Source organism: Scatophagus argus, chromosome 10, assembly GCF_020382885.2.
Source record: "Scatophagus argus isolate fScaArg1 chromosome 10, fScaArg1.pri, whole genome shotgun sequence".
NCBI classification, from domain to species: domain Eukaryota; kingdom Metazoa; phylum Chordata; class Actinopteri; family Scatophagidae; genus Scatophagus; species Scatophagus argus.
Window position 1 is genome coordinate 17,139,856 of NC_058502.1, and position 26,091 is coordinate 17,165,946.

The 26,091-nt window shown below is 43.6% G+C and overlaps 1 protein-coding gene across 8 annotated transcripts in view; it reads left to right on the forward strand.

The window, feature by feature from the left end:
* LOC124066233 (arginyl-tRNA--protein transferase 1) overlaps nt 1-26,091 on the forward strand; it is a 55,496-nt gene that overhangs the window by 15,419 nt on the left and 13,986 nt on the right. For 3 of the 8 annotated variants that reach the window (XM_046402480.1, XM_046402479.1, XM_046402483.1), the window contains exons 7-11: nt 3,151-3,279; nt 4,712-4,840; nt 11,258-11,290; nt 16,216-16,397; nt 19,933-20,032. In XM_046402480.1, the coding sequence (XP_046258436.1) occupies nt 3,151-3,279; nt 4,712-4,840; nt 11,258-11,290; nt 16,216-16,397; nt 19,933-20,032 (573 nt within the window). The remainder of the gene's footprint in view (nt 1-3,150; nt 3,280-4,711; nt 4,841-11,257; nt 11,291-16,215; nt 16,398-19,932; nt 20,033-26,091) is intronic. The other 5 variants (XM_046402487.1, XM_046402482.1, XM_046402485.1 and 2 more) reach the window with 3 other exon arrangements.

Genomic DNA, 26,091 nt, shown 5'->3' on the forward strand with positions numbered 1-26,091 from the left:
GGGTGTTTGTGCGGTGCACGGAAGCGGCGATAGCCCCGCTGAGACGGCAGGGCATCCGCTTGGCCACATACCTGGACGACTGGCTGCTGCTAGCTCAGTCGGAGCAGGAGGCCAGGACGCACACGCGTATTCTCATACGACACCTGTCCGATCTGGGTTTTGTTATAAACTCGGAAAAGAGCATGTTGTCTCCGACACAGAGCATAATCTTTCTGGGTTTATCTCTGGACTCGGTGACTTTCACAGCGCGCCTCTCGGCGGACCGAGTGAAAGTTTTCAGGGCATGTCTAGCGCTCTTTCATCCAGGCAAATCTGTTCAGTTCAGATTATGTCTTCGGTTACTCGGGCTGATGGCGTCTGCCATTCACGTAGTCCATCTGGGTCGGCTCCACATGAGGGAATTCCAGCTTTGGGTGGCCTCATGCGGGCTAGATCCCGTGCGTCATGGCGCACGGAGAGTGCTGATCACACCGGAGTGCGCCAGGACGCTGCGCCACTGGCGAGCTCCGTCCTTTCTGACCCGCGGCGTGCCTATGGGTTCCGTCCTGTCCAGGAAGGTGGTCACTACGGACGCCAGCCTGACGGGTTGGGGCGGCATTCACGAGGGTCGGTCTGTGAGGGGCCGCTGGAGTGTGAGCCTCCGTCGCTCTCACATAAATTTTCTGGAACTTTCAGCGGTGTTCCTCTCCCTGAAACATTTTCTTCCGTCTCTTATGGGTCATCATGTCCTGGTGAGAACGGACAATACGACGACGGTGGCGTATATCAACCGTCAGGGGGGATTACGCTCCCGTCAGTTACACATGCTGGCACGCAGACTGATCCTGTGGAGCTGCGGTCGTCTCCTCTCGCTGAGAGCGACGCACGTCCCGGGAGTCCTGAACACGGGAGCGGACCTGTTGTCCAGGGGCGCGCCAGTATACGGGGAGTGGACTCTACACCCGGATATTGTGGAACAGATATGGGCTCGTTTCGGTCGGGCCGTGGTGGATCTGTTCGCGTCGAGAGACAACGCGCAGTGCGCGCTGTTTTACTCTCTGCGCAGCGCGGATGCTCCTCTCGGGGTAGACGCACTAGCGCACGTCTGGCCGCACGAGCGTCTGTACGCATTCCCCCCCCTGGCCCTGATACCACCCACTCTGTCCAGAGTGAGAGAGCACGGCCACGCGCTGATTTTGATAGCTCCGCATTGGCCTGCGATGCACTGGCTAGCGGAGATATATCAGTTGATGTGCGCTCAGCCCTGGCAGCTCCCGCTGCGCAGGGACCTGCTATCGCAGGGGGGAGGGACTGTTTTCCACCCGCACCCGGAACGCCTGGCACTGTGGGCTTGGCCCCTGAGTGGCTAAATCTGTCAGCTGTGGGTCTTCCACAGCGGGTGATTTCCACCATACAAAGTGCTCGAGCCTCCTCCACTAGGTCTCTGTATGACTGTAAGTGGAGAGTGTTTGAGGGGTGGTGTCATAAAAACGGCCACATTCCTTTTCAGTGTCCGGTAGGAGTGATTTTGTCATTCTTGCAGGACCTGATTGACAAACGGAAAGCATTCTCCACAGTTAAAGTGTACTTGGCGGCTATCGCCGCTTGTCATGTGGGGTTTGGGAAGAAAACAGCGAGCCAGCATCCGCTGGTTTGCCGTTTTATGAAGGGAGCGCGCAGGCTTCTCCCCGTGTCCAGACCGCTGGTACCACCATGGGATCTGGCTGTGGTTTTGGAGGGGCTTAAGGGCCCCCCCTTTGAGCCACTGGAGGGGGCAGACTTGAAACACGTGTCTCTCAAGACAGTGTTATTGCTGGCTCTGGCTTCGGCTAAACGGGTTAGTGACATACATGCGCTTTCGGTGCATCCCTCTTGCACCCAGCTCTTTCCTGGGGATGTGAGGATGATTTTGAAGCCCAACCCGGCTTTTGTGCCTAAGGTGGTGGGCTCATGCTCTCCTATTGACCTTGTGGCTTTTGCTACCCCACCAGGTGAGCAGCGGTCGCATGCGTTATGTCCAGTCCGTGCAGTGCGCACATACATGGAGAGGACGAGGGGTGTCAGGAGGAGCGAACAGCTGTTCGTCTCCTGGGCTAACCCTCATAAGGGGAAACCTGTCACAAAGCAGCGTCTGTCCCACTGGGTGGTGGAGGCGATTGTTTTGGCTTATACGAGTCAGGGTTTGCAGTCACCTGTGGGCCTGCGAGCGCACTCGACTCGTGGCATGGCCGCATCCTGGGCCTTATTCAGGGGAGTTTCTGTTCAGGACATCTGTGCTGCGGCGAGTTGGTCCTCGCCTCTCACTTTTGTCCGTTTCTATATGTTGGACGTCTCTGCTCCGTGCGTGGCACGAGCGGTTTTGTTGTCCTGATTGGAACAGAGTATTTTCCCTGTGGGTTGGTGGACACTTGATAAGCTTGTCTGGCAATACGGGAGCAACCATATCCCATAGTGAGACATCGAGCGAAATATTATGAAAGAGAACTTTAGGTTATTTGCATAACCCCGGTTCTCTGATTAATATGAGTGAGATGTCTCACCAGACAACCCTTCTTGCTTGGGCGAGTGAGAAGAGGTGCTTATCTTGAATAACGTGTTGCCGTCCGCATGAACTATTTAAGGTAGATGGTACTACCTGGGGCGGACGGACACGTTTCACCAGCCAATCAGGATTGGCGTAATGAGATTGATGCTTCTGAGGTCTGCAGCGAGGCGTGCATCCCATAGTGAGACATCTCACTCATATTAATCAGAGAACCGGGGTTATGCAAATAACCTAAAGTTTCCTTTGTTATCTTGAGTGACACCTTGACATTTTGTGTCACAATGGAGATGAACACAACACACCCTCTTGTTCTTGTTTTCCCATCAAGCTATAGCTATCTTGAGCAACAGCTCCTATTGGTCAAAACAATGCTAATTACTAAAGATGAATAGCAAAAGATTGGAAAAGTAAAATTTCATCCATTTTAGTTGGAAAAGTTTTCTCTTGATAGGCACCTGACCATGTCAGGAGAGGGTGTGTGTGTGTTTGTGCCGATCTCTCTTTCTTTTCACACACTCTTTATTTTGTAACAATATTAATAATTTTTAATGGTTGCCACTTATGTTATTTTGAGTTCATTTTTTCATTATGATGTTAACAGTTGTCTGCCCGTATTCTTTTTGAAGGTGAGGCTAGTGCGCTCCAATCCCCCTTGTCCTCAGTTCAAAGCCTCTTTCGACGCCTCCTACCAGGTGTACAAACTCTACCAGATGGCCATTCACAAGGACCCTCCTGAAAAACCCTCCGAGAGCCAGGTCAGAGGGTGGGGGGCGTAGGTCATCCTCCTCCAGGGGTACCCTTGGAGGAAGGGAGGGGTTGACAGGTTTGGGTGCCCACAGAGGCATTAATTAATTAATTAATTAATTTTTATCTTGCTCTTATCGCTTATGAATATGTCATCTTGGTTCTTAGATTGATGTCATTTAATAAACTAAAATCAGTCACTACTTTAGTGTCTTCATTGAAAGTTTTGGATATAGATGTCGTTTTTTGCACCTTCTCTCTGTTTATTAGCCATTGCTATTTTGAGTAGCACTAAATCAGGTTTGTACTTCAGGTATGTATGTAATAATTAATTGCTTTTTTGGAAGATTGGTCTCACTTCATAGGTTTTAAATCATAGTGAGCAAAAAGTCTGTACTGTAGAGATCTTCAAACTTCAAATAAACAGTAGATTGTAATTAATAAATAATTTTTACAGGGATTGGAGGCATGGTAAACCCTAATGTCCTTATAAATGGAAAAAGTGAATTAATCTGTTGGTATTAAAGAGAGTGTATACGTATCAGAGCAAGAGTAAAAGGGAGAGGAAATGGAGGGGAAAATGTTTCCATACGCCATGGTTGAGAGCAGTGTTTCTCCAGGTGTCTGAATTGGCCCTTGGTCGGCCAGCCAGGTCGTTTGTCTTGAGTTGTTTCGGTTTTGGGGGGCAGTCTGTCAGCTGAACCCTCTCGACCTTCACACAATTACCTCGTCTGTACCCCCCCCCTCATCACCCTACCCTCATGATAGTCCTCTACTTCTGAACTGGAATCTCCTTTCAATTTAGAATTAAGCGGTAAGGTAATGAGATTTTAATTTAGTCTGTGCAAGCACTCTGTTCAACCTTGTTTCCCCTACTGAAAGCAGTCTGTAGTGTTGGAACAGACTGTATGTGTCTATCTGAGATGATCCATTCGGACACAGTTTTGGATTCCTGCTGCTCCCGACCTTACATGCACTGACTCTGATGAATCTTAAATTACCAGTCCTTTCCATGCATCTGTGGTGAAATCTGGGTAGTGCACTAGCCTCATCTTCAAGTTGTCCGTCATCTTATTATTTTAAAAAGATGCTTTCAGTCTCCTAGAATCCCATTGTTTCCTTGCATTCATGTGTACCTTTTGCGCCGCAGTCTGAAAAAAATCGCCAAATCAAGTCTCAAACTCAAAACAGACCTGTTATGTTACCGGCTTGCCCCGAGGACTAGGAGAGTGACGTGAACCCTAACATGCCGAAGCACTTGTTTAACACTGTTAAAAACCTTTATTATTGAATCCTGCACTGTTCATTCCTCCAAAGCACCCATGCTTCCTTGTCTTCTGTTTTTTTGAGTTCATTCTCTAACTTTTTCATCGCCATTGTATTTATTTCCTTACAAAACCTCCCTTCACCTTATTGCTCCCCTCCCATACTCTGTGCTTGAAGGTGAGGCTAGTGCCGGTCAGCTTTGAGGACCCTCAATTCACAGCATCCTATCAGCAGTCGGCGGCGCTGTACGCCCGCTACCAGATGGCCATTCATGGTGACGACTCCAGCGAATGTAGTGAGAGTGAGGTACTGCATGATTATTATTCCTCACCTATTGTAGGGAACTACTACACATGCTTGTTTCAGCTCCTTGCTGCTACTTTTCTCTGTTTTTTTGTCATTTGATGTAATTTCATTCGTGTTTCACACACAAACAAGCACTTTATACATGTCACCTTGGACTTTGGTGAATTATTTTGGACATTTTTCACTATTTTCCTGGACAGACTGACTGACTGAGTAATCACTAAAATAACTGCCAGAAGCACTGATGATGAAAATAATCTCTAGTTTTGGCTCAATTGGAAAATTATTATTATTATTATTTTTTTTTTTTAAGTGTTGAAGTTGCAGTTTTTGCACCTCAATCAACAACAGTTTATGCTGCGGTTCCTCACCTGAGCAGTGCACACACTGAGAATTGTAGCATTCATTGGTTCATGACAAATAATTGTAATGATCAAAGTAAGCTGTAAGAGTAAACTCTATAAAAGAAAGTTCACTAGCTTATGCACTATGCAGTAGATTATGTGAATGAGAAGTATTGTAATAAACGAGAATGAGTAATAGAAACCAAGAATAGATTCATAAAGTTTAAAAATGAGTTTATAATGTACACTAAATTGTGTCATAAGAAGTAAATGCACCTTTATACAAAAATAAAAGTCTACTCAGAATGCAGAACTGCTGGACATTTTCACCAACCTGAGAGGGCCTTTTGTCCCTGAGGGCTGGAAAAACAACCTCCTCCTCTTCCACCCTCCTGCTAGCACGCCTCAGTAAATTACTGAATTTGCCAGCCTGTAAAAGTAAGGTAATTAATAAATAATAAAAGCTGTCAGATTGGGCAGACTGTGGCAGATTCTTTCCTAGTGCTATAACACTAGCTCTGTTGAAGGGAACGTATGTGTGGTGTGTGTGTGTGTGTTTGTGTTTGTGTGCACAGCTTCAGCTCAGGTTTATATACACTGGGATCACATGGGTTCAGCAACTAGAGGACTAACATCTGAAAAACTGAAAAAATTAATAGGTGTGGAGCTGTGCAAACAACTCTGTTGTCTGTTGCGTTGCCAGAATTTTTTTTTTTTATTGACGGACTTTCCAGGTTGAAACATAGTGTAGTCTGAAAGCACAGAGTGAAATAAGGTTTTGTTGATTACTCTTCAAGTGAGCAGCAGGTAGTTCACCTCTCTACCTAAAGACGTGGTCTAGAGAAACGAAAAAGAGAAAACTCCTGACTCTAACAGCATATAATATTAACAGGGTTTAATAACATTTAGAATGTGTACAGTTCATACATTCACACATTTTCTGTTCTGTATAGCGATAATTCAAGAGGTTGACCTTACTGAGAGATATAAACAGAAATACCAGAAGCATGCTGTCCTCTGTGGTTAAAAACAAATTTACCTTTAGTAGTTTCCCTTTAGTTTCGACTCACTACTGTGACAACCACTCAGGCACCCACCGTACTAAACTCTGCTGACTTTATTTTCTTGCTCGTCAAGCTCCTGGTTAACCAGCTTATTTGCTTCCCAGAAGCTCAGAGCCCCCCCATTGTCCTGTGGCATTCATAAAGAAATGGGAAACACATTGCTGGTGTGGTGATGGCACATTTTGGTGCCGTGCCATTGTGTGCCTGCTGCTACCTAGGAAGTTGGGTCATTTGTGCAGGTATTTATTAATCCATTAAAGTATTACCTAGGGACAGAATGTGGAATACAGTCAACTTGGCTCCGAGCCGGGTGATAGGAGAAGTTGTGTGTGTTTGTGTGTGCGCATACAAGCAGAATTACTCTGCCAAAATTGTACTACCATTAGACAGTACAATGTCCTAGAGGGAAATGACTTTGTTTGCTTAAGGATGTATGCATTTCCTTCCATGCCATGACTGGAAAGGAGCCAGACATTATTCTTTCCACATCCAATCATGCGTTCCTGACAGAGTTGAAACACATACTTGCGATTATTTAGACACACACACACACACACACACACACACACACACACACACACACACACAAACTCACACTTACTGTTCTTAACTGTTGTGCTGAGCCGTGACTCTAAGTTCCTGCACATGTGGCATTCATTTTCGGGAAAACAAATCCTGTTAAATCTGTATTTACTCTTCTTGATGGCCTTAACCAAGACACGTGAAAGAAGGAAGGAAAAAAACTGTGAAATGGCAATAAAATGTATCGGTAAAAATGGAAGAAATGAACAACGAAAATAACTTTTGGCCAAGGTTTGCTTAAAGCTGTTTGCTGCATGGTTATGCACAATAATGAACTATTGAATAAAACCTTCTTTAAGTGACATGTTTACTATTGTAGATCCGCATCCTCTAATGTTAGGGCTAAAGATTTTTTGTTTACTTCAGCTCATCGATTTCTGTATTGCAGCTAGTTCCCGTACTCTGCACACTGCACACTCTAAACAATGATCTGGTCAGCAAAAGTTTGGTGAAGAGAGAAAAAAAAGATTATTTGCGTTGTTTTTATTGTCTTTTTTATGTGAGTGAGTGAGTGAGTGAATACGGACACCTTGTCTCTCCAATAAGTACTGCAATTTGAACGAGTAAAGCGTACAATGACGAGAGGTCTAAGTAGCAATTAGACTTAAACAGATGTGTGTATGTGTATGTGTAAACTGTATGTGTGTGAGTGAAGACACGATGGTTTGTGTGTGTGTGTGTGTGTGTGGTGGTGGTGGTGGTGGTGGTTGGGGGCTGCTTTCCCTGCTAATCGTACACAGATGAGTGTTTACTATAGGAAAGGGAGAGTTAGAGAGGAAGTGATGGACTCCATGTGTTGTGGATGAGTGCGTTCCAGAAGGTACTCTGGACGTGGTTCCATTTACAGACATATGTGTTGCTGTATTAGAGATAGAGAGAGGGGAAGCTGAGATTGTATTCACATGTTTGTGCTCTTACTGTCTACATGCCTGAGTGACTGTATCTACATATTAGACTGTCTATCTCCTGCAGAGTGTGTGTGTGTCTGTGTTTTCCATTTGTTTGTGAGTTTTGTCAGTGTGGCAGGGCAATGTGATGTATTGTTTGTAAGTCGCTAGAGAGGGGTCAAACCCTGCCAGGCCTCAGGAGGACGGCCTCACCCAGGCAAGCAGAGTGGACCCTGTAGTGCAACTCTGCTCCTTTCTCTTGATACGATTACCCAGCAGCCCCTCATGAGTGCCGAATAAAGGTGGAGGAGACGTGACTGAGGAAGGAATCTGCTCGGGGCAGTCACAACCTATAAAGTGACATATTTTGTCATTGGAGGGAACTCACTCCAACGAAATTTGTTCTCTGCATTTAACCCACCCAAGTGACGTGCACACACACACAGCAAACCCGGGGCAGTGGGCGACCGCGTGCAGCGCCCGGGGAGCAGTGGGGGTTAGGTACCTTGCTCAAGGGTACCTCAGCCATGGACACCGGGATGGGGAATCGAACCAGCGATCCACCGGTTACGGGTCCGACACCCTAACCGCTGATCCAACCTATCATGATACATGCATCCAAGAATGCATTTGCATACATTCACGGGCTCCACTGTGTAGAAAGTTTGCACTTGCTTGTCAAATCAAATAATGCAGTGTGTTACTACAAGGTCAGTGGGAGATTCTCAGTTCCACACACACAGCAGCCGGTTTCGTAGCATGGCCTCAATAAATGATGTCATCTAACAACTGCAGCTGTTGTTCTGATGGTAAACCATTTGGTTTTTTGAGAGTTTTCAGCAAGTTTCATTTGTGCCCTTCAGCAATATCGCACTTTGGGAAGCTTTGCTGTTAGTAATTTGTTGACTGGCAGAGCAGTAGTCACTGCAGAGTTAGGAGTGGAAAATTACACTTTACTACCTTGGTTACACAGGTGGGGAACTTGATAAGCATTTTTTTGCACGATTAAAGATCATTTTGACTAAACAGATGGAGTCATTACAATGTCCACATCATCATGGAAAGTATAAAATTTGTGCAAAATACTCCTGTTTAGCAGGTGGAATTTCAGTAGATCTAACTTAAGGAATATGTTTGAGTGTAATTGCATGCATCAGGGTGGCACGGTGGTGCAGTGGTTAGCACTGTCGCCTCACAGCAACAGGGTTCTGGTTCTGGAGTTTGCATGTTGTCCCTGTGCCTGCGTGGATTTTCTCTGGGTACTCTGGCTTCCTCCCACAGTCCCAAAGACATGCAGTCCCCTCCCTGACCCTGCACAGATAAATGGTATAGAAAATGGATGGAGTTGCCATTATTTTACTCCTTTGACCTTTGTTTTTTTCTGGGACGGAGCGGCTCAGGGACTATTGTAGTGACTGCTTGTTGAGGTTTTGTGAGTACAGTTGGCTTAATGGCCTTGAACGGGAAAAGTCAAAATGACATGAGAGCTTTTGTAAGATGAGAACCATTGTTTGTATTGGTTCTGTGTCTCAGCAGGTCTGCCCGTCCACTCCACTCTCTAAGCTGATGTGAGCTGAAGCTAAGACGTTGTGGTGCATACTGTCGTGTTGAGTGCCGAAGGGAACAGTTTGAGAATTTTATAGCTCATAACACTTCTCTGCAAGAACTGCACGCATTGTTTTTTAGTGCTGTTGTTTTGTGTGCTAGCTGTCTCCTTGCTTGGTCTTCATGTTTTATAGATTAGTTTGTTTTTCTGACTCTGGAACTTAACTAATATTTGGTGGATTTACTCATTTTATGACTAGAATCCAACTCAAGTGAACGAGTTTGATGGGTAGTGAAAACTGTATCAGCCCTAAGGTGAGAGGTGACAGTGCATCATTTTTTAGATTCTTTATCCCTCCACGTCCCCACAAGCATGCCATCATGTTTGAGAATACTGCATTACCGACACACACATCAGCTGCGGCAGACAAACGGACACACACACACACACACACACACACACACACACACACACACACACACACAGCTTTTGGATGAGTTCACGCTACTGGCAGGATTTTGAGTTGCACCTGAGCCAGGACTGTCCCACCCAGTGAACCATGCCTTCAGCATCACTGTTACTAGCTGTAACACAGACACACTTGCATGTACACACACATACACACACACACACACACACAGTGGGTTGGTGTGTGAATTTCCAGTAACTCTTAGAGCAAAGGAAAGATAATAGGGGCTTACAGTGCTGTTGTATGTACAAGATAGCTTGAATTCATCCATTTATTGAATTTTATTGACTCTGAGAGACTAGTCCTATTCCAGATACACGCATCCGTTATAGAAATTAAATCATGAGTAGCAGAGAAGCTAGTGAGCCAAATGATTTTCATTTTTCTTCAGATTATTCTTACATTCTATATGGATGTAAAGAGATGTATTAGATTGATATATTAGTTTATGTGCCAGTTAATTGTATTATCATGGACAACAGTGTCAGCAGGGTTGGTATGTGAAAGTGCGGTTACATCTGCTTGACCAACTTTAATAAAATTCAGCAGCAAGTGTTTACATGAAGATTTTTGATTTTCCAAAATCCTGTATTCCAGCATGACAGGAACAGTATGTAATTATGAACCCCTTATAAAACCAATATAAATAATATTGGAGTTACGGTTAGACAAAACAAGGGAAAAAATCCTCATTATTAATGGCAGGAGTGTCATTATGTAACATAATATTTCTTGATCCTTTTTACATAATTCGTGTTCCTTCCTTGTTCATTTAGTCCTACCTCTTGAGCCTGTGTTTATGGTATCTCTGTGATATTCTAGATCCATGTTCTGCTCACCAGACAGTGGAACCAAAGTAGAACGTGCCTGCAAACGAGCGTCATAGCTGGATTGTAGCGTTTCTTTGTGAAATGTGAAATTGAAACTGTGGTTGTGGTGCATGAGGGTGAGACTGACCGAGCAAACCAAAAGCTGTCCATCTCTGCTCCACTGTGGCTGCGTTGGTACTCATTATAGAGTGGTTTTTGGCCCGGAACATGTAAGCATGCTACGTTCGTCCTCCATTCCTGCAGGTCAGCCTGTCTGTAAACACACTGCTCTCAGCCTTGGTGCTAAAAAAGAAGGAGCACAGGAAATAGTAGAGAGAATGGAAGAAAGATTTAATGTTTCCACAGGCATAGTCCACCAGTAATTGATATCTGATGTGTGCATTTTAAAATGTGTTCAGAGATAGGCTATTTTGCCATCAGCAGTGCTGATCTTTTTAAGCTATCGCTATGGCCTCTCTGGACTTTGGAGCTTTGGTTTATAGGCTAAATGTTTTCATTTGTGTAAATACATTCTACCTTTTTATGCCCCTTTGTAAAGGGAAGGGAGTGCATTTGATATGTGACACTTGAGTAAATGGGAAGGGATAAACTGTAGAGGACAGCAGTGGAGATGTGTATGGTTTTCATTAATGTCTTTTCAAAAGGAGTTGGTGACCCAGAGAACTAACTGTTTTTCTCTCTGCCCCCCCCTACAGTTCCGCAGATTTCTCTGTGATTCACCACTGGAGGTATGTATTTCTTTTGGCCTATTGAAAGTTAAATAAGTCCTTTTTTAAATGTCTCTGCTCATCCATATGTGTACTACCTGTAATAACTTGTCCCACTTGTAAAGAGAAGATCTTGAAATTATCGTCATGGAGAGGATTCCTTTAGTTCTTCATCAAATTCACTCAAAAGGGAATAAACATACACTCATTCTCGTCGTCTGGCACATACCTACCCAACCACCTTTGCTCTCTCTTCAAAAGCCCCCAAGCTGGATTGAGGGAAGGTTAAAGGATTCAGAGAGAGGGTTTTGTTTCATATTGGAAGGGTTTTAATTTAGCTCTGTCTAAGTGAAACAGGGTGTTGAGAGGGGAACACAATAAAATGTGGTGTCCAGATTGCATCTTTAGACCAGTCTTTTCCTCTGGCCTTGACACAACGGGAGATATGACTACACTTCACTTGGGTTGGTGTGGTCCAGATTACAGGCTGATTAGGCGGCTCTGTGGGCATTGATTTGTGAACAAACAAATGACTATTGACCTAGATAGCAGAAAGAAGTAGTTATACTGGGTGGTTATAATATCCATATGATCATAGGAATATATGATATTGATGACATTTGGAAGAGGAGTCTCTGTGGTCACTGAGTGAGATGTAGGTGCAGCTGAGTATCACCGAGTGCTTAGCAGGCCTGGTGAACTGCAGCTTTCATAAACACCAGTGGACCTGTTGGGTCAGGACAATTACACCAGCAATTAGACTCAGGATGGGCACTTATTACAGCCACTTTAATAGGATTGGGGTCCAGGAGCACACACAAACTGACTGACATAGAGACACACAAACATAAGTCACTCTGTGCTGCCCCATGGGCCCCTGCAGGTCTTCACTAATGAACATCATTAGTGTTTATAGGAAACAAGCTTTTATCACCTCGTCAAGGCTGCTGGCCAGGCACACTGAATTACACACATACACACGTGCGCACACACGTACCATGGCACACTGCCTAACATATCTTCCTGCCTTCGCTGTCCCCACCTCTCAGACCAGTTTAGGGGACTGTCTCCATGCATTCGACCCCCTTTCGCCCATCACGTTTTAATTTCTCTCTCTCATATCCCTCCTTTACTTCTCCTGTCTCTCTCCAAATGCTCTCCATTTCAGAATTATGCATGGCTTTCTGCACTACTTCTGCATGTTGGCCTCCATCTGTCTCCAATCAGAGCGCCATTAAAATACACACACAGACACTCACCACATGGACCTGCATATTGTGTGGTTCATCAGCTCACATGTAAGCTTGTACTTATACAAATGTATGCAAACAGCATACTTACAAATCCAACTGCAGCTAATTAGGACTCAGGTTGTCTTACTTTTTTGTCTATTTCTCTATTCCATTTAGCCAAAATTGCAGAGGATTCATGTTGAAACTCTAAGGCAATTAACATCAGCTGTCACAGATTCCTCTGTTTTTTTTTAAATACATTAGTGCACTCAAACAGACACATAAACATTTTTGTGCTGTCTGATAAACAGTGGCACATCAGTACCTGCAAACATGATGTGCAGCATTCATGAAGGTGTCTGGCATTGCATTTGAAGTTGGTGAGGTCTATGTGGCATGTGCTGGAGAAACTCTAGGTTTTATGAGCTGGGCGGGGTTCATGGACTCATTCTGTTACTATTTATTATTCTTTAAAGCCTCCTAATGTGTCTAACCAAGGGGCAAACACTCATTAACAGGGGTGCTGGCCAATTAGTCACTAAGCTTTTTATAGCCACGCCTCCACACACTTTCTCTCCATCTGCCCTCCTGTGATTTGGTTTCTCTTTTCTCTCTCTCTCTCTCTCTCCCTGAGAAGAAAAGAATAATAATTTCTTTTATGTAAAGAAAGAGATACTAATAAGTAGGGAATACAGCAGCTGACATGCCATAGTAGTGGACATACAGGGGGTCTGTGTGTATTGTACATGTCTCAACTGTAAGCCAAAAGAAGAGTTAAAATTAATATTTTTGAATGCTGACAATTATCGGTGCCCATAATGTGAACTATGCTACACCTGCAGCCAGCTTGCAGGACTTGTTTTTTTGTGATTTGGTGGTTGTGTGTGGATGTGCATGTGAATGCAAGAAGGAGAGGAGGGAGAAAGAGGCATTAAAATGTGTTAGTTCAACATCTGTTGTTGGCCAGTGCCAGAATCGTATCATTGCCACAGTAAGTCTAACAAATCAGTGCTGTAGAATTCAGGTTGAGCAGAAAAGCAACAAGTGGTAACATGGTAAACGCTCATCCTCCACTGACTGATTTCCATTCCGTTACTGGAAAAACAACTGCTTTGATCAGATGCCTCGTGCAGTTTTGTAACAGTGAATGTCCAGACCGGGACGTGCAATCAGTGTGCTGCGCATACAATATATAGTGAATGTTTTAAAAGCATCTGTGCACTGCAGAATGTTTTGTGTGCCTGTGCATCTAACTTTCATGCAACAGAATCCATAAATTGGTCCACAGACTTATCAACCACATACAGTAATGTCCTTTGAAATTTTTGTGAAGTGTACAAGAAGAATGTCATTGGCAGTGACTGACATTTCACACAAACAACTAAAGTAATTTCCAAAAATTCATCAGGCTGTTTTTTTTATTGTTTGGGGATGTTTTTAGTATTATTACATCATGTGAAAAATATGGCACCCATGACCCAATTAAATCATAACAGCGTCATTTTAGGTTGTTTGATATTAAAACTTAACCCTGACAATTTCTGTTGGTATACAGCTATGATCTCATTAAAGGAGATATCTGATTGTATTTACAGCACAAGTAATACCTGAACTCTGAGCTGTTAGTCTATTGTTGCTATAGAGCTGATGAGAGAGAGGAGAGAGAGACTAGTAGCATCAACACTTAGTTGTGTTGATAGGCTTTCTTTCCTTTGTCTTAATCTTAAACCGCCAGCTCAAGCTTTTATTTGGTTGGGATTTGCTAGAGTAAGTAACTTTAAACAATCACAAAAAATGTCTGCATACCAACATCATCTGCTAGGACCTTGTTTCTGACAATAGTAAAAGTTTACCAAATGTCTCTGGAAGCAGGTTGAAACAAACACACGGTGCACCACCACCCCACTTTGTCAAGCAAACTGCGCACACGGCCCTGTGCTTAGGCCATATGAGAGCAATTTGGGGCTGCAGGGGAAGCTCTGGGGTGGTTTGAAGTGTTCCAGAGATTGTTTAGATTGTTGTCACAGTGGCAAGGACGCAACCATTAAACTGTCGTCTGAGGCGAAGCACAGGTCAGTCAGACAAGACCTGCCTTGAACACAGTATGAACTTCTAAACAGATGTACAAACTCAACAGCCATTACTTCCTTTGAGTTGGCATCCGCATTCATATAATTGTGCTCAAGCATACGTACTTATTTAAGATGGGATAAGAAAAGTCTCCCTCTCTTACACACACTGATCTCCTCACACTTTCTTTTTCACTTACAACTTTTTGGTGACACATAGGGGCCTCTTACAAAGCCTCCAGTGTTTCTGGTGGAACTGGTGCCAAGAAATAACAGGCTTGCTTGCACAGACGGACAGTTCTTCCAGCCACACACACACACAGTCAAACACAACCACATAGAGTGCTGTGCTTTTCTCCAGATGTGTTGCCTGTCACCCTTCAGTGCTCCCAGCTCCAAATAACTGTTTTTTTCTTGATTCTTTCCACCTTTTTTAGCCTGCCTGCCAGTCAGTCGCAACTAATGTGAAGTAAACCCCCATCATCTCCATATCATTTAATACTATCATGTGTCCTCTGATGTGGAGCAGCAGTTATGCAATTTAATCATTCCTTTTCATCCAGCTACCCACACATGCACTGAAAGATAAATGGATTCTGGTGTACATGGTGTCAGATAGGTAATCAGACCCGAGTGTCCAAGTGCCCGAGGTAGCAGGATATAATTTTATTTTTAATAAAAGTTCTATTCGAGAAAACCTTACGTGGTGAGGAATGTGGCACACAGTCACCCCGCTGGTGATGTTCAGCCCTCTGGGGTCAAGAGGCTACAGGGAAAGTGGGTGTGTGTTTCTGTTTGGTCAGGTTTAATTTGGCCAGAGTGTGGGCCCAGTGGCGCGAAGGATTAGCAAGCTAGCTCTCTCAGTGTTGTGATAACTAGCAGCGTCTGCACTACTTAACTGGGTCCAGATGAATGTTGGTGGAGAGAGAGAGAGAGAGAGAGAGGAGAGGGATCCCGTTACTCGTGCTCTGAAGAAAGACACACACACAGACACATACACCCATGGACAAACAAAAACCAATACCCTGGCTCAATATGACTTTTAACCCTAACCCCAAGCCTCTCGTCTTAAGCCTCTGTAAGAAAAGCAGTCAAGTGACTTGATTGAAAAACCCAGCGTGTGGATCCCTATGAGAAATGCAATTTGTGTCAAACACTTAACTGTTTTATTAATGGGGTAGACTCCAGCATGCGGGTGCACACCTACACCCACATTCTTTCATGCCGCATGGAGAGAACAGACGCAGACATATAGGAGAAAGCTTGGCAACACTCCACCACCGCTTGGTGAAATGGATTTTGCTCATGCAGGGTCTTTTATTAAAAAGTCCTCTCCTGGAGTGTTTCTGTGGGCCAGCCCACTGCTCACGCCCCAGTTCTGAGCTCCTGCTCTCACTCCACATTTGGGAGCCATTAGTAGACTGAACGTGAGGCTACTGTACACCCCCACCCATGCGTGAGGCCTGGCAGGGAAAAGTCTGCCTTATCATACACCATTATTCAGGTGTGTGTGTGTGTGTGTGTGTGTGTGTGTGTGTGTACAACATAGTTTACATACAAACTATATTACACAAGCACATTACTAATGTTTTGACCAGTGACCAACGTCTCTTGCTGTTTTCCTTCTCTTTGTCTCTCTGCCCAGGCTGAATATTCTCCAGATGGGCCCGAGATGGGCTACGGCTCCTTCCACCAGCAGTACTGGCTGGACGGACGTATCGTGGCGGTGGGGGTGATCGATATCCTGCCTACCTGTGTGTCCTCTGTCTACCTGTACTACCACCCAGACTTTGCCTCACTCTCTCTGGGCTCCTACTCTGCTCTCAGGTCCGCTGTCACGACTTAAACTATCCACGCCATGTTGTTTCTGTTTTTATGAAAGCCATTTTAACATTTTAGTAAACACATAATTTTGCTATTTTGTGACACAAAGAGGATGCTGCAATTTGCTCTCATTGCTACAAAATAACAACCCCCCCAAATGTAACCCAGTGCTACACAATGCAGATTGTGAGGTAGGACAGTGAACAGGGTGATGATTTGTCAAATGCAAGATGTAGCTCTTTCAGGAGAATTGCTATGCCTGTCGTTGGTGATTCCCCTCTTTGTGCTCTTTTGCTCTTTGTTCCTCCCTTTTCATTTGTCCTCCTCTTAACCCGCTCCCTCCCCAACTCTTGATCTTTTTGGTTCCTCCCAAATTTTTAGCTTGCCTTAGAACTCTATACTATAAATGCCATAATACTGCATAATAGTAAGAAATGTGTCTTTCTTCGCACTTGATTGGTAGAGGCAGTGCTCTGTTTGTGGTTCAGCTGACGACAGCTCTTTCTGCCAAGATGAAATAAGAGAACATGCACACACATACGCTACAGGCACACATATCTAGAGTTTCCTGTAAAATGTAACTCAATAATGTGAGAAAGGTTTTTTAAAATATTTCTGTACAGATGTGGGAGACTGGGTGATCTGGGCTTCAAAGTTGGTGTGTACAGGTGTTATTATGTGAGTGTTCATGTGCATGTGTAATCACACACTAAGTCAGGCCAGCAGTTAGGACAGTCAGGCTCTGCTCGTCTAGAGGAAACACCCCGGTCATCATAAGCACACAGCTCCACATCACTTATTATTTTAAGGGTCTGACTCCAAGAGTAACACAGAGTGCTCAGTGTGTGGAGGAGGCCTTTGGAGAATGGAGCCAGCGGGACTAAAATCCTCCCGCTTGTTTACAGACACCAGAGCCCAGGCCTTTGATCAGGTCTGGACACTCCCTAGTCTGCTTGGTATGGCTGACTCTGTCCAAAACTTACTGTACAGTATGCATGCACACACATGCAAACACAGTGAAATGTAAAAAACCAAAAAAAAAAAAAAAAGATAATCATTGTAATTACATATTAAGGATGTAGCAGAACTGCACTTTTTCCAAGTAACAAAAAGTCATGGAAGTTGGAATTTTGTGCAAGTGCTTCAGTGGGAACCTTGATTTGTTGGCCATATTTGCCCATTCATCATCTGGGAAAATGGAGGTAGAGTTTAAGATTATTTTACAGCTGTGGTTAAATTTGTAGGTTTGGCATTGAAAAAGTACAAATATACCGGTAAGTTCCAACAAAGTGTATATGTGTGTGAATGCGTGTGATTCTGCAGTAGAAACAGAAGAGGGGGATGTTGAGAAATTTCTTGCAGGAGTGTACCACCTTCTGCCATGGGCACTGAGGACAGAAGGAGGAGGAGAAGTTAAGTGGCACGTAATAAGGTGCTGGAGGCACTGTGTGTAGGAAACACAGCTGGTGTCCAACCTGGATCACTTTCTTATGGGGATGTCCTGATTATGTTGTGTTGCCCCTGATCTTGATCCAAGTCCTTAAATATTCAGCATTTGCTGCTGCATATCCAGTCCGATATTTTTTGAAATACATTATATTTTACCATGCATAATAAAGTAACAGATTGCACTATTCATGCAGTAAGACTACATTAAGTAGAACTATTAAGATGTATGTATAGCTTTTAAATATAACATGTATTACAACTTCCCATTAATTATTCATTTTTATTCATTGTCCAGAGTGTTTTTAAGGAAAAGAATGCAATTTTTGCTCAGTTCTACATGCTCACATATTGTTAAGTGAAAATCCAGCCTTCTGCTTGCCTTAAATTTTCTCACAACTTCACGCGGTTCCAGTTTTGTTGTAACTGCTGCTTTGACGTAGCGAAAAAATGAAGGATTGGAAATGAATCTGGCTTCACATAGACAATACTGATCCATTAAAATAAAGGCATGAATTGGCCCATTTCTTCATCTCATGGCACATTATACTATGTGATTCCAGGTTAACTTTCTCCTGTTAAATAAGCTTCTGTGTGCTTCCCTTCATTAGTAGCTCTGCCTGCATTTTGCATCTGGCTAATCAACCCTATTCTTGCAATGTTTGGTAATGAAATGTTTCCACATGCATTTGAGGCTGCAGTCAGCCCCTCATGGTATGCGCTATTATGGACTATTTGTGTGTATGTGTGTGTGTGTGTATGCACATCAGTATGAGGGAAGCTGTGAAGGAGCAGAGGGCTTGATAATTGGCTTGTGCTGGAGTGTCAGATGGCTGAAGAGGGGATAATGGTGGACTCAAGCTGCTGCCATGGGGGTGGATGTGGGGGTGTGAAGGCCTCAAGTGAAGGGAGGTTGGGGGGGTGGCACAGGGCTTTTTGTGAATGGGCCCCTTGCCTCTCTTGACCCCCCCTCCCCCAGTTCAGGCCTGCCGGGTGCTTTTGTGGAGAGGGGATGGGAACCCAGGAACCTGGCAGCAAGCGGGTGACCTTCTAGCACCTCGCTCTAGCTGCCTCTCCTCTCCCTCCCTTTCTCTTTCTTGACCCTCCTCTTTTATATTCTCATCCCGCTCTCTCTCTCCCTGTCTCTTCCCCCTCCCTGGCTTGGCCTGCTTTGTCCCATGTCTTATTTTTCAGTACATCTATTTTATTTTAAGGCCTCTTTTTCTCTCTCTCTTAAGTATTGTAAGAAAGGGAATTCTCCCCCTTCATTTAAGCGGGTGAAACACAGAGGGTGGAAGGAAGAGAGAAACAAAAAGGGAGAAGAAAGAGGAGCTGGAATTTAGTTATGGAATAGTGAAGGAAATGGCAGAGAGAGAGGGGAAAATGGGCTTTTAGAAAAAGGATGCAATTAAGGAAGAAACTATAGAGGAAAAATAAAGCAGGCAAGACATTTACTGTATTTGAAGAAGCTGTATAAATCTCCCAGGTTCTAAATCTTTATTTTACACGCTCTCTCTCGCTCTTTTTACACCACCTTCTTTTCTGCTCGAGGGCTCAATGCTGATGGAGAGAAGGCAGTTGTATTTGTGTAATGAAATGACCAAGAAAAGCTGCCTTTTAAAGTGTGGGTGTTTACCTCCTCAGCTAAGGCTCTGCTCTAGTCAGAGCTACTAGTTGCAGTTTTATTTCCTAATGCCCTCAGTAAATACTGTTGATATACTAACCTGTGAAAAAGACATATTAAGTTAGCCGGTGTACACCAAGACACTACTTTTTTGGTACCGTAATATCCATCTGTATATTGTAATTTGACTGTTAGTGTACCAAGTTTATCTGCTTGTGCATATGTTTGTAACTAAACACACTCTAGCCTACTTGACATCAGCCGTCATAAACATAAATTGAAAAACAAAATGAAAATCACCAACACAGTGCAGTGCAGCATCATGTGAACAATAACATGGTGTTGGAGTGAGCCATCACTGTGAGAGGCAATAACCTCGAAATGCTTATGTCTCTCAAAGAATGAAGCTTGAGCCTTTTTCTTGCTGTACCTCTCTGAAAAGGTGTGTGTGTGTGTTTACTGCTACAGGGAGATTGCTTTCACCAGGCAGCTGCAGAAACAGTCCCCCAAGCTATCCTACTACTACCTGGGCTTTTACATTCACTCCTGTCCCAAGATGCGGTATAAGGTATGCACTGTCTCACTCTGACGTGTATGTGTTTCTCATGTGTTTCATTTTTAACAGCATTTCATTATAAATAGCTCAGATGACTTTGGTGTTGTCATGATAACCAAATGGTAAGATGTTTGTTTTTTTTTTAACTTGGCATTATACTCTTGTTACATTTTAATATTTAAATCGTTGCAATGGTAAGAAGACTGTTGCAGCACTGGATGGCTCTAGTGTGAGTTACATTCCTAACTGTAAGGAGCAGTATTAACTGTACAATTTCACATACACAATGCACTCTTTTGCTCTGATGTAATACATTGCCTGCCATTGCCTTTATCGCTGCTGTCTTCTCACTCAACCTGATGACAGCATCACCATCTTCTTCTCTGTCTCACATTGTAATTTCTGTGAACTGAATTGTTAATGATAACCAGTTTTAAAGGGTACACAGCATTAAGCTTAATGATGTTGTGTTTCATTTCTTTGTTCATAATATTTCATAGCGTGAATTTTTTGCTCTGCTTCCCAAAAATCATATTTTGATGTGCTTGCTCATTTCACAAGAGATGTTTCTGCTCTTTATTTGTGGTGATTAAGTGTTTCACACTGCCTCATTCCCACATCATCTCTCTGTACCGGAGAGATGGTGCTGTACTGTTATTGTGCGTGGAGGACAGACGGTAAAGCACTAAAGATCAGCTGTTTATTGGCCGCATCATTGACCATTTCAGGAAATGTGTTGATCACCTCTCCCACACAATTTACATCTCTCTCTCTCTCTCTCTCTCTCTCTCTCTCTCTCTCTCTCTCTCTGTATCCCGTGTTTGCTGAGCTGCTCCTCACCTCTCAGGCCAATGACCAAAGTGGTGTGTTCCTCTGATTACTTTCGCATAATGTAATGTTTCTATCTTCCTGAGAGGAATGAACATCCCAACTGCCTGCTTATAAAGGAAGAGGACGACAAGATCCCTTCTTTTTCCTATTCTACTTTTGTTATTATAGGCACACAGACCTCGACAGGGGCCTGCCTATGTGCTTTTCTTTCTCATTTCCACTTGAATTCTGGCACCTGCTTTAATTTGTCATGTTATTACAGTCTGGAATTTTGCTGTTTGCATTCTGTCCAGCTTAGTGACACATATCAAGTGTATACTTTAGCAGGAAATAGTTGACTTACTGGTTCAGCAGTGGGTTAACGATAGATGCATTTGTGACAACCCAAAGAGGGTGCCCTGTCAGATGTTCTTTCTCACTATCAAGACAACATAAATATTCAAACATTTATTATATTCTCAAATGCACAATGTTTTTAAGCTAAACAGCTGATTCATGCCCAGTAAACGTCAAGTCAAGGGGATGAAAACAAGGAGAAATGTGGAAGGAAGTGAATGACAGTATAGAAGTACGTAGAGTGGGAGAGAAAAACGGGACAGAGGGGAGGCAAGGAGGAGAGTACGAGGCTGCTGAAGACATTAAAGGTTGATGGAAAGGTCACTGGTGACGTAACTGTAACTCGGCAGCAAGAGGTGTGCGACACACATGCACATGCACAGATATATGCACATTTTGACACAAGTGTACTTGATGTACTCTGGAAACTCAGATGTGTAATGTATCTGCACACAGGAGTCACTTCTCACAAATATGCTCACATTCACTTTGAGATCTGTAGCTTCATGAGGACTGTGAAAGAAAGCAGCCTTTCCAAATCCATTAGTTTGGCCAGGATTCACCATTCATCTTCTCATTCATCTACTAATTCCTCTGTTTCTCTGTCATTTCATTCAGATGTTCCCAGAGCTTGTTCTTGTCCATGGGAGACTGATGTCTTGTTGGGGATTATGGCAAAGTGCCACATCTTTTTATCCATTTACATCTTGTTTTGTGGTTTGCATAGCGCTTTGCCCATTTTCTCAGTTTGGGAGTTTGCATATTGAATGCATGTGAGAGTGTTTGCTCTGGTTATGTGTCTGTGTGTTGAATCTTGATCACACTGTTTGTCTGAGAACGCTGTTACCACAGCACCAAACCCCCCCTGCAGTGGCATTTACTCCCCCAACCCCCTTATCTGTTCTTGTGTGTTTGCCGCTGCAGTGTCTTGTTCACAATCTCCCCACTTCTTCTTATTTTACCCTTCGGGAGGAACACAGAACAAGGGTGAGAAGGTTGCCCAGTTCCCACCTTTGGACTCTCACACTCCCACAGAAACACACCCACGCTCAAACACACTCTCAGCACATGCAGTGTCTCGGTCCATTGTCTGATTTGCATATGAGCCCAAGTAGTTCATTAATGCACAGACATACTGTGGAATTGTTCAAGTTGCTAAGATGGGGAGCCTCTTAACTCCACTGGTATTGTGTTGGAGGTTTACTAGTTTCTGAAGCTCAGTCCTGCTGCTTACCTCTTAAAGAACTAAAACACCAGCACTTGAACCCTGCTGGACACCACTCAAACCCCTCAAACAGCACTCCCTCTCTCATTTTTATCCACATACCCCTTTATGCCCGTTCTGTCAGGGAACTCTCTGTACCCATCACTCTGTGAGACCACATTTACACTAAAGGTGATTCATTTGAAAATGCATTTCAGCTCCTCCATGTTGACTGTTGTGCATTTTGAAATATTTGGAAATCTGCATGAATATGAAAATACATACTTATTGATGAATTATTGTCACCTAGGTTCTGCTGTCATTAACTGCTTATGGTGTTTGGTTAGGGGACTCAATCTGTAACATTTATGATCATCAGCCAAACAGTTCATCATATGTCTGTGATTAGTGTGGGTGTTGAGTATACGGCTATGTTTTTCAAATTGGTCTATCATAATCATTAATGTCACTGTGCTCACCAAGTGTGAACAGTGAACACTACTCTTTACCAACACTGATTCCATGAAATAAAAAATTGCTATTAACCATTTTGCCATTTCAGTTTGGACAAGCAAATTTTAGAAGGCAATCTGAAATCTGAATGCTGTGTGCAAAGTGGACTTTCAGTTTAGAACCGTGATACTGATTTGTCTATGTTAATGTGGTACACACGGCTGGAATTTCAGTGGAAGCTTTGATTGCCTCACTCTACATGGTGAGAGGAATATTAAAAACGTTTATCTGTCTGAAACTAGTGTCCTGTCAGTGGAATTTCAACAGTGGTTCATAAGCAATATAATTGTATTGTTTATGTAACTGACTCCAGCAGCATTGTAATAGACTCTAATAGACAGAGTGTTTTTAAAAATAATAGTAAGAGAACACTTTCTTGAGCCTCTACCTGAGTTGTTCATTTGTCTGTCCTGTTCCCCTATATCCTGCGCCTGTATGTGTGTGTAACTGTGTAAGTCCACAGCCTAACAGTGGACAGACTCTTATCTGTGTTTCCATTTGAAGTAGTCTTGAGATCTGAGTTGGGAGGAAAGTCCTTTCTGCCAGGTCACATCTCAGCATGCCCAGGGGAACAGCTCCGTGTGTGATGGGTTTAAAAACTTCTTAGCAGTGCCAAAGCTTGGACATGGTCCTGTAGAGCAGCCTTAAAAGGTCCTAGAAGACTTGGAGTCCAGCCAGGAACAGGGGGCTGCCTGGCCAGTGTCAGACCTTCTCCTTTGTTCTCAAAGCTGGGACGGAGTGTCCCACAGAGCCTTGCTGCTTTGGCTGGTAGGTTCAGGGTTAGATGTGACATCCTGCCCTTAGCTTCTGTCCCTGCTCCTTTGGCCCTCCCCGGCCCTCTGATGTTGAGCTGTATAGAGCAGAAGGTGAAGCTGTAGGAGGTTAAATGAGGCCAAAGGTTTTAGCCCTTCTGCCTCTTCTTTTTTTCCACATGTGTAGCTTAAAGTCATTTGAATTAACTGCTCTCGTGACTTGAAACACAGTAACTGAGACTCTGTGGCTTAGAGGAATAAATTCTTTGGTTTGTTGATATTATCCAGGAATCGCATTCAGCATATTTGCAGCTTGTTTGAATTGATTGTGGTCGAAAATCCTGGCATCATTAAAATATTGATGCAAATGCAGCCATAGTTAATGAGTTCCTATGTTATCCAAGCGTGAATTTAAATCTGATTGTATGTTTACCTGTTAAAATCACAAATGCCTTACCCTGCACTTCAACTGATGTTTTTCTCACCATATTTTACTCCCTTGTCCCTCCAGTAACTCCGTCATCCAGCTTCAGCAGCTCACAATGTGCTCAGAGTTTCATTAGTTTTCATTTGATAAATTTCCAATTTTTATTTTGGACAGAACTAAGAGTAAAAGATCCATGCCACGTTGTAGTGATTTTCCATTTCTTTACAGAAGTGTGTGTCTTGGTGAGCACTTGTCCATGTCGGTTATTATTAAGTACTGAATAAGCAGACTTTGATGATAACAAACGAGGCGGTTACCCACTTGGCTTTACCGGTCTGTGGTACCTGGTCTTAACAGATCAAGCACTTTTCAAGTGTGGCATGCTTGCACACACTCACGCACACTTACAGAATAGACACACAGACATAGAACCCAGTTGTGCCCAGTTGGTGAGGGAGCGAGAGAGTTACATTAAGTGCCTCTTACTCTTGTTATTATTGTTCACTGTGAAAGAATGTCTCACTCTGAGCCCAGGAAACCATTAAATTTTCCACAGAGAGGAAGAAAAGAGAGCAAAATAAGTGAAAGGAGGAGGAAGAGGACAGATGGAGAGAGAAAAAAAAGGAGTGACAAAATGTGTGCCAAATGAGAAAAGGAGGTAAGATGAAAAGGATTATTCGTTTCCCGGCGGTACTTCACTGACTTCTAAAGAGTCCTTTTGCGGCAGCTGCACCTCCGTTCCCTTTCAGCCCAACTCCTCCTCACTTGCAAACAACAAGCACGGTCAGAGAGCTGGTGAGTTCTCTAGCAAGAGCCAGCAGTTTTCCACATGGCCAAAGCTTTTGAATTCAGCAGACCTGAAATTAATCCATCCAGGTGTCAGCCACTGTGTAGAAGAGTACGTTAGGATACGACTGAAAGAATTTGATGCTGGTTTCAGTCAGTTGCTGCTAATGTATGCCGTAATCAGTGTGTGCCTGCAGGCCTTTCTGTCACCTGCTGCACAAGCTTAGTTCTCATGACATCAATTCGACATGACAAAGTGCCTCCCAGCTCAGGCATGTACATCGGACCTTTTTTTTCTTGGAAGGCACAAATACACACTTTTGTAAAGTTTTTTGAAGTTGATATTTGATCAATACTGAAGGTATCTCACTTCTTTTCTCACCAATTTAATTTCACTTTTGTCAGATTAATCATGCAAAAGAAAACTAATACTCTTCTTTCTCAATCATTGCAGTACCATAAATAAGAGCAGCAGCATACAGTATATTGATGTGATGAAGCTCTCCCTCAAACATTCTCCTCTCTGCAGGTTAGGACAGGCAAAAAGGCTCTGAGCCACGGCTATCAGGACTCTGCATGCGTGTTATTTTGACTCAGGGGCCCCATTCAGACAGTTTGTTATGTGTATGTGTGTGACCTCACATTCTGCATGTCACTTGTACTTCTGGGCAGATTAAGAGCGACACTGATTGAATTTGAGGTATCTAGATGTGGGTGTTTCTCACAGAGGCCCCCGTCTATGTGTTGTAGTACACAGCTTTTTTTTTCTTTTTTCTTTTTTCTTTTTTCTTTTTTCGTTAGAGCGGTTCATGAAGGCATTGCTTTCTCATTGCTCTTGGTATAAATATTATAACCCTTTACAGTGAACAACAGTACCTGCGTGGAATGCAGGTCCCGACTCAGTGCAGCCATACCCTCTTCTCTTTCAGTCCCTCTTTTTGTTTCCGTTCTTCTTTCAGCGACTGTTTTAAGAAACCAGCCACCATGCTGGTTGGGCTGAAAGATTGATAGGGAGTGAAGGGATCCGACTGCGCAAACTTTCAACTGATTTCATTGAAAGATAATTTAGTTTAATGTTTTCACTGGGCTAGCAGGCTGGAATGGTATGTATTTTTGTGGTGGCAAGGATCCAGTTTCTTCAATTGTCATGTCTGCATGCTAAGGTGCACTAAGTCATGACAGCTCAAATAGAGGTGGTTTAAAGTTACTGTGGTGAGTGCAG